Raw genomic sequence first — 9,363 nt, 5'->3', positions numbered from 1 at the left:
TATAGGTTTGTGCTTATCCTACAGTCAGCTTTGCATGCTTTTGCTATTTCATGCTTTGTTGCTTTTATGAGCATGTCTTGGTTGTTTGCTTGCGTTAGTTCTTGCCTTCCTTCGGTCAGTTTGATATATAAATAATTTTTATATATTTATATATATTACATTCTAGTCGGTCTTACTCTCATGAAGTAAGTTCATGGAGCCTGCGCTGAGGAATATTCCATGCTAAACGAGAAGATTCGTGATTTATCTTTCTCAATACAACTCCACCTCCTCCCAGTGAGCAGTCTTCAGGAAGGTATTCGTAAATACTAGTCGTTTCCTCAAGCTTTTCGAGACAGGCAACCGAGTTTGATTGCCATGCTCTTCATTGATTTACAAAAAATTATATTACACTTTTTTTTAGCCAGTTACTAAAACAGAATTCCCTTTGTCAGGCATGGAATGTTCCTGACTACATTCGGACACACTGAATTATCTCAGTTTAAAACGTTCTTCACACAATCAACACTACATACATGTTTAACAACAGTCGCTACAACGTACAACTTCAAACTTTATATGTAATAGCGTCCGCTTTTTAGCATCACGTGCTTTTCCGCTTCAACCCTCTTTTCTCTTTTTCGTTTTTTTTTTTTTTTCTCTCCTACCCCTACCATTCTAGCAATTTCTCTGATTATCTCCCCCTCCTCGCTATCTCTCTTTCTGTCCCTCCCTTCTTACAGTTCTCTTTCTCGCTTTTTTTATTCTGTCTTTCTCTCATTCACTGGTTGTTTTCCTATTTTCTTCTGACTCTCACACACTTCCTCTCACTCCTATCCACAGACATCGCTTCCTGTGCGTTGGCGCGCGCCGCGCGTGGCGGCCATGTTTGCCGGTCTGTGCCCTCCGCCGCTCGGCCCGCCCCCTGCCTCAATGGGGCAAATTGATGACCAATTACAGACGCCGATCGAGCCGGCGGTTAGCTCATTTCAATAATTTTCTGCTGCCGCCGTGAATGGCGGAGGAGAGAGGTCTGGGGGGAACTAACACAGGCAATGGAGGAGGAAGCAAGGGTGAAGTTGGGGAGAGCAAACATCAGGAAGCCTCGGCTCTCGGGTGGAGTTTACTAGAGGTGTTGGATTTTCACTTCGAGAAACTGGAGACGGACAGTCGGGTGGTCTCGGTTATCCTGTACCCCTCTCCCCTTTGACCCCCTTCTCCACCCCGCGTAGCTTTTAAGTGTGGGCATGCGAGCTTTCTCTTTTCCTTTTTTTCAATCCACCCCAGACCGTGTAGCTGCGTCTTCCCTCTCTCTTGCACTTTAAGAAGAGAGACAGTGTACCTCGATGGACAGAAGGATCAAAGATTTGACGGAATGGAAAAGCGGAACCGAGAAGAAGCAATTATAAAAAAGGACCGTGTCGTGACCTTAAACTAACTGAAAGCGAGGCTGCAGACGGTAAACATGTAACTGATACACCGGTCGTCTGCTTGCCGTCAGCGCACAGGAGTGAACAAAATGAGTGGATTTACAGTTACTGGCAGATTAAATTAAAAGAGTGCAAAAGAGACTCTGTTACCACACCGAGACTTCTGCTCGCTAACTGGCGATGATTATAAAGGTTGACATGAAAAAAAAAATACTCCTGTCTCCAGGTGAACTTGAAGACTCTAACTTCAACAGAGATAGTCAACTGTTTTATTTTCATTTAAATTTGAACACATTGAAATGTTTATGAGATATGGTTTTTACAGACGATGCAGCAACTTTTGTCACGAGAGAGCTTTTTGAAGAAGAATCTGCCATCTAGGTGTGTAGGCCAAACTTTCTTCTCGTCCTGAGAGAGGAAAGACAGAAAAATTAGCGGCGAAGTTGAAGACTTCAAAATGATTGACAGTGAAAACGATAAACACGATTCTAGGGCAGAGGTCAGTAGGTCAGTGGCTGGCGAGAACAGTCACGTGAGAAACACGCGGCCAGAAAAGGACGTTGCAGATGACTGCGAGGACGACGACCTCCGCAGAGACAACGATTCCCTGTCGTCGTCCGACGAGGGCTCGATGTACCACCACGAGGAGGAAGGGCCACTAGACTTGAGGGGAGGAGAAGCTGCCTGCAGGCCGAGGCCACCCGCCGACCTGACTCCTCCACCCGCCAGCGACGACCTCAGTGTCACCTCACGTCTCTCAGGTCCACGTCATCCTCACTGCACGCCACTCCGGCGACCTCATCGTCGCTATGACGACGGCGAAGAGGAGGACGACTTCCGGTGCGAGGCTGGCGAGGACCTGCAGAGCAAGCAGGTGACGTCCTTCATGGTGGACGACATTCTGGACCCCAACAAGTTCCATGGCCGGGCAGTCGTGTGCAGCCGTCGCCGCGGAGCTGACGTGGGTTTCTTCCAGGGGAGGACGGAGGCGAGGGCGCACTCCAGTGAAATGTCAGGTGAGCTTTGTCCGCTATGCCTCAAGTTTATTTGGGAAACCAGATGAGTTTTGAAATCACTTAGTTTCAAATTATTCCATTATGTTGGATTACTTGATAGAGAACAGATAAAACCAGCAGGAGACTGTTTAATAATAACATCATCGTCGTCATCTTCATAATTATCATTAACATCATCATAACTTTGAGAACGAAAGAAATTGCAGGCAAGCACAGCCTCATTCAGTTTGCGATAATAATTGTATGCATATATCTGGAAATCGTAAATGAATATGCGCGCGCGTGTGTGTGTATAAGTTGTATGGAAGAGGCCGGACTTGTTTGAGCTCTTAAATGTGTATGAATGCGGATATGTGCTCATCAAAGCCTTTGCACCCCGAGCTGTTGAACCGAACAGGATTTCCGGTCTTCTACCACAATACTTGTTCATATGGCAAAAAGAGGAAAGAAGACAATATAATGTCTGTAATTGTCGATAATTTTAAAGTGCGCTTAGATCAAATGGAAAAGGTTTTTCTGAAAATATGAGATGATGGTTAATCGAACTGTTGAACAGCAGTCACTTCTCATGAACAGTAAAGTTGTTAAAAATTGGAAAGGAACTGGTGGGGGTATTATTCTTACACAGAGAATGTTGATTTATCCTTTGACCCAGTTCAAACTTGTATTATGTTTCTTTATTCGTATATATTCTCTACACAGGCAAAAGTATGAGCTGTTGAAGCTTGCAGTATAAACATCTTTTTCGTCTATAAAGATCCCTACATGCCTTACTGGTTGCCTAATATTTATCACAACAACAACAAAATTTTAACTCTCGCCATCTCGTTGGCATGTACACAGATACACAGACCCTTGACTGAAACTACAACCAGAAAAACAAACAAAAGTGTAGCAAAACAAAGTGAAAGCTACTTTGGGTAAGGCATCAATGGAGGCACAGCTTGTTTCTTTATTTATAGGAAGTGTTTTGCAATCGAGAAGAACATTAATGAGCTGAAGTATACATTCATTCACATTCACAATGCTTGGGCACACACACACACACATGACACATTCTATTTACACACATTATGTAATAAGTAAACCCAGTCCAGATAACCGTCATGATGCGAGGGTGGGTTTTTTTCTAATGACTAGTTAAACTTTTATTTCGTGAATCTGAGTGACTATCTTCTTATGTTCCCAAGAAACACCTTACCAAACACAGAAACAAGCCAGCATCACAAACATCAACATAGTACACTGTGGATGCATTTGCGTTGTCAAGACTTCAACCAATGGGAGAACTGCAACCATACGTTACAAACGTTACGTCACGAGTGTATCTTTCTGTGCATGTTTGAAGGCGAGTATGTCAAAACGAAAGAAGATTATTTATCCAGAGGAAATAATGTATTGCACAATGATTAGACAAAAAAAACAAAATGCTTGAAATTCGTGCTAGAGAACTGAAGTGCGACTACTATCCTAAAGCTTGCGACACACGCTCGGCGCAACTACACAGAGAACTGAGGAACAGCTAGCGGCGCCCAGGGTTGAGTACAAGTGTGTGAAGACCTGTAAGAAGCATCCACTTTAGAAGAGACATAAAAAAGAAAATGTAATCCATAAATTAGCCTGAAGCTCCAGCTACATTGGCTCGTCTTTCACGAGGGAGGTAACCGCTGATTTCAAAAGGGGAAACTGGATCCAGGTGATAAGACAGAGTGCTGAGTACACCACTCCAGCCATTGCTTCTTTAATCACCGACGGTCAGATAATGGCGACCCATTACAGCCTGGGTCTCCATGCTAAGCGATATGACTTTGACAGGCCGCAGTTTTAATGTAGGTATGTTTAAACTCTCGACGACAAATTTGCCGACAGGATTTGCCGCATGTGGACCCAGCAGCTGACTCATGGGCAAGTCTGGCTGTCATCAACCCCCCGGGGACATGCGCACAGCACTAAGAGGACAAGAGAGAGAGACATCCGTGGGACAAATGTTTTCGATAATGAACACGTGATGGTAGAAAGTGCGGGTGAGAGGGGGGAGGAAGGGAGGTAATAAAGAACAGTTGTGGGAATTCTATTAAAAACAAGTTCACACTCGCTGATGTACAAGAAGGTGATTATTTAGAAAGATCTATATATATATAGGAAAATAATTTTAAATTTCAAAATAATTATAAATTGCAAGATAAATATTATGGGTAATGCACAGGAATAGAAAATCAATCATAAAAATAGGTCAGGGGGTACACTCTAAATTTGAATCTGTATGTACCTCGTCGCTTCGAATATTTCAATGATTGAGTCAGTATCAATTCAAATTAAAGTTACTGGTATATTAACAATAATATTAGGAGTGATTTCGCAATGAAACATATAAAAGAAAGACAAATTTATTTCTATCAAGTCATTCAAACGATAAAAATTACAGGAACTCATCCGGTCAGACGACCCTTTAGGTATCACACAAAGACTCACATCCATTCGCTCATCAATGCATACTTACTACTTCCTTCCCACCCCACCCACACACCCGTGTTGTCTCGGGTACCTGCGAAACAAAGTACTCGGTGTAGAAATAAACCGTGAAAGAACAAAACAGACCGGACTGTCACAGCGCCAGCACAAAAAATTACTGGTGGCTTGTAGTGGTGAGCAGCAATATAAATATGATAATTAGGATCATGAAAATAATGACACCAAAATGAAAAGTATGTGGAGCCACATTTTCTTGTGAAATGTAAACTTTAAAATACAATTACTAGAACACGAAATTCTGTAAACGCCTTTATGACAAGAAAAGTACATCATGGTCAATTTTATGGTTTAGTGGACTGACATTATTTTTTTTTCATAATTGGGTCAAGATCAATGAAAATTACTGTTCTTCTATGTTCCCTTTGTTTTGGAGAAATGTATATCGTGTACAGAAGGAGTCAGACTCACAATGTTTGTCCAGATATGGTATCAAACCTCCAATTCCCTACAGTAAATGTAACCTTGTACAATCGTGTTGTCTATGTTTTTACCTGTTTCTGTTACCTGTGAGTAGCATGCGTCTCGTGAACGGAAAGGGTTGTGGGTTCACCCAGATTTTTGGAATGGTATTTTGCAATAAGTTGACTGGGTCATGATTAAGAAGAAAATGATCCCCGCTAGACGTTTAAGCTCTGGTCCTCCCTAATTCTGTTCAGACTATTGTTGAGTTTGTCACTTCTTTGACAGGTTTTGACTCTCTCAAGACCTATATATCAAACTACCAGTTCCCAGGTATTAAGTTCTTACTGAAAGAAGTGGGTGGCTCATTAACATTCCCCCAATTTTTCATAAGATCACGCAAAATTCGCTGATCACACTTCCGTTATTGGTACCCGGAGGACAAAGAACGGGTAGGTTTAAGTTCAACCAGTGCACCTCTGCACTAAGAGAAGTGAAATCAGGAACACTTGTCAGCTGACAGTAATGCAGGACGTTTATTTTGCACTTACCTTTCGATTTGAAGAGCGGTGTCTGGTTACTGACTTCAAGGAGCAGGAAGTGGTGATGAATACAATCGCCACACAAGCACTGAGGACATCAAAGGGACCGAACCTGCTTTTGGAGCCGTAATGGCGAGGGCATGAGTCACAGAAACCCTTTAATGTCATTTTTAGGGCTGTATATTTGTAATTGGACGTGAGGGCGAGGGTTAGGGCAATGTTTGCTTGGATGTGTATGATTTAAAACTGGTGTATTGGGGGGAGGGAGCTGGTAATAGGCTTTCCACACTTCGAGGAGACTAGTCACCTGAAAGAAGTCAGTAGGCATACACTGCGCCATTTCCCTCAAACAAACAAGGGCTGTTCGTGCAGCTGCTTTAATGGGTCACTGGTTGTAATTTTTTTTTAAAAGTCCGTCCCTGCTATTAAGTGACTGAACGAAAGAAATTAATAGTTAAATAATAAATAGGTACACGAGTTACCATGGAGGGTAAGACTTGCAGAAGGCAAGGGTCGGAATCCTTTTCCCCAGGCCGTGCTTGAGACTCAGTGTACCATTTACCCCTACCACTAAAGCTATCAGACCCTTTCAAAATTTTTCAAAAGTTTTCAAAGCGAGTACTCATATAAATTGTATTCTCGAAAAATGTCTGTGTGAGGCGTTTGCATTAAATAAATCGTTTGCGTCAAGGAAAGGCGGTTAAATGGGATAGTAGACCGATTGGTTACGAAACATTTAGCCGATGGGCTGAGAGTTTGGATTGTTAAATATTTGGCTGGCTGCATTTGCTTTTCCCCATTGTGTACTAATTTAATTACCTGAAATGTTAAAGAAAGTAAAGAATAAAAAGACTTTAAAAAGCCCCACCCCACAAACAAAACCCACAACAACAAACGAACACACACAGCAACACTTTACGTCCACACCAACAATCCACAAACAACGACACCACACACACCACCAGTCGCAAACCACCACCCACACAAACACACAACCGCCAACCACAAAACACACAACACACCCCCACACACACCCACACCACACATTGTGAGGGTAAAAAATGTTTACAAGCTGTTTAAAGTGTCCTGCAATTCTTTTCAAGATGTGTTTTCTCTTCTCAGTTTTTTTCCAGACGAGGAGGAGGAGCTTTTTGACCAACATTTTCTAGACGACAAATACACCCACACAACAAGTCCAGATGATGACGTGGACGTGCTACAGTCTCCCTTAGACATGCAGCACAAAACAAGCTACCGAACCAACACACAAGAGGCGCACACCGCGCCAACAAGACTGATTCGAAACCCTAACAAAGCGTCACCACACCCCCAACCCCCCACACACACCACACCACCCCACACAACCAACACAACTATTGGACAATGGCGACCCCCACAACAGCGAGACGGGAGGCCCAGGGGCGGAAGGAGAGAAGCAGGAGCAGAGCTTCCAGGGGAGCAGGGAAGCCGAGGCGGGCAAGGACGGCCTTCACCTCGAGCAGCTGGTGGCCGCTGCACAGAGAACACACGTTCAAGACCCACCCAGTACCCACTGTCCGTGTGCGACGCGAGCACGGAACATAAGACAACACTCAAGCTCATAGTCGCCAACTATGCAAAGCTGAACCCCGAAAGACCCACCACAGATGAAGATCTGTTTCCAGAACCGACGCACCAAGATCAATGACAGAATCACCACACCAGGAAACACACCCAAAAACGGCCTGAACGAACGCTCAAACACGAGCCCCACATGTACCACGCCCCACCCTGTCGCTTGCTCCAGGGATTTCCGGGTGGGTTTCCCCTCATGGTACTAGCGCACCCGGAATTGCCCCAAGCTGATGTCACCTTTCCCTAGCATCTCTGAAAACAGTGTTTACCTTTGCCCACCCCTGTACGGGCACACCCGTTCTCTTGCAAAAACTGTGGACTTGGCCCTGTCGCGGTCAGTCATTCGGCATTAATGAAAACTGGTGTACACTATATAGAATGCGAAGTAATGGATTAACGGGATTTGGATGAACTTGACATCAAGCAGATTCTGCTTAGAGACAGAAACTCGTGCTGTGAACTGTCACGAAATACAGGGAAGGACAGAGTTATATGAAACACATAGATGATATAAAAGCTGAAAAAGTATGTGTCACGAAATAAATGTGAAGTTACAGCTCCGATTATCTACGCCTGTTCCTGAGATATTAGGTGATAGAACAGAGAGGGGGGAGGGGACAAATCAATTGCCCGTAATATTTCCGCACCATTGACTACTCGGAGCTACAGGTTCTGAGCTCATCATCGTACGAACATTTGGGCAAACCTGGCGAAGCATCGACGTTTGTGTTATTTTACACCTGGGTATTCAACATTAAAAATAACAAATCGAAACTGAGCAAATTCTATTAAATATTCAAAATGCGTAAAACACACCCTTACGTTATTCTTTGCTCCGATCAGCACTTTAGCCTGGCTAACCCTTCTCCCAACTACTCCGGTGGATATCAAGAAAGAAAAAATAAAATGGATTCCGTTGTTATGTCTACAGTAACGGTGTACATATAACTCGTGATTTTATGTTTTGATATGAGATGTCGCAAAAACAATTTTTAATCGCGTAAAATGGAAGCATGCGAATAAACCAAGTAAGAGAAGCTTGACCCGCCTGATAGTATCATCCTGACATAGGCTTAGCAGATCCAACGCGTAACAACCAAACTATTTTGTCATAATCTAGGCAATAAAAGTACTTATAAAGAAACACAAAATATTTCCCTGCCTGTGATTTTTTTTTCTTGCTGCTGAAAGTTGGTAGAAAAACACGGCATGTGTGAGTTAATTAGTTTCTGCTCATCGTTTTGTATTTTTTTCCTCCGCTATTATTTTCTTCGTAAACACATTATTTGCCTGTTTTTTTCTTGCATTTGCAATTTCAATCGTTTTTCTTGTCTATGTGCGTCCTCCGCAATATTCCCTACGGACCGAAGGTTTACTTTTGGCAGTCGCTTCTGCGATGCAAATAATATATTTTTACCGTACCCAAGTTAATTTTTTATATGAAAACACGTGATGCTCTATTGACTGACTCCGCCCTCGTTCATTTCATCCACAATGGAAGGGGTTGGACATGGCGAGAATTTATAACTTATAATAACAATGTAAAATCTTAAATGTGATAATTTTTTTGTGTGTGATTTGTGAGTCATCTTTTCTAGTCTTCTATATGTGTGAGTTTAAGATACTTGTTCTTTTGTTCGAAGAAAGCTAAAATATCCATCGATGTCTGGCAGTTGCAGTCGGTAATACCATGATCATCATTTCTTGCTATCCTCCTTTTCTTTCCTTCTTTTTGTAAAGGAGTTAAGTTTTCTTTTCCTCTGTTCTCACGTTTATGTCATCTTCATCATTCACATTACCTTTGAAATGATCAAGACTACACTACATCATTCTTCGTCCTTTTAATCGTGT

The 9,363-nt window shown here is 42.8% G+C and overlaps 1 protein-coding gene across 1 annotated transcript in view; it reads left to right on the top strand.

Moving 5' to 3' along the window:
• The first annotated feature begins 422 nt into the window (after window positions 1-422).
• Window positions 423-9,363, top strand: part of LOC112563940 (homeobox protein slou-like) — a 9,872-nt gene continuing 931 nt past the window's right edge. Inside the window, exon 1 of the mRNA XM_025238413.1 lies at window positions 423-2,425. Coding sequence (XP_025094198.1) covers window positions 1,867-2,425 — 559 coding nt within the window. The 5' untranslated portion in view covers window positions 423-1,866. The remainder of the gene's footprint in view (window positions 2,426-9,363) is intronic.

This window comes from Pomacea canaliculata, linkage group LG5, assembly GCF_003073045.1.
Source record: "Pomacea canaliculata isolate SZHN2017 linkage group LG5, ASM307304v1, whole genome shotgun sequence".
Taxonomy (NCBI): domain Eukaryota; kingdom Metazoa; phylum Mollusca; class Gastropoda; order Architaenioglossa; family Ampullariidae; genus Pomacea; species Pomacea canaliculata.
The sequence above is the reverse complement of the archived record's forward strand: the minus strand, read 5'-3'. Positions and strand labels throughout refer to the sequence as shown.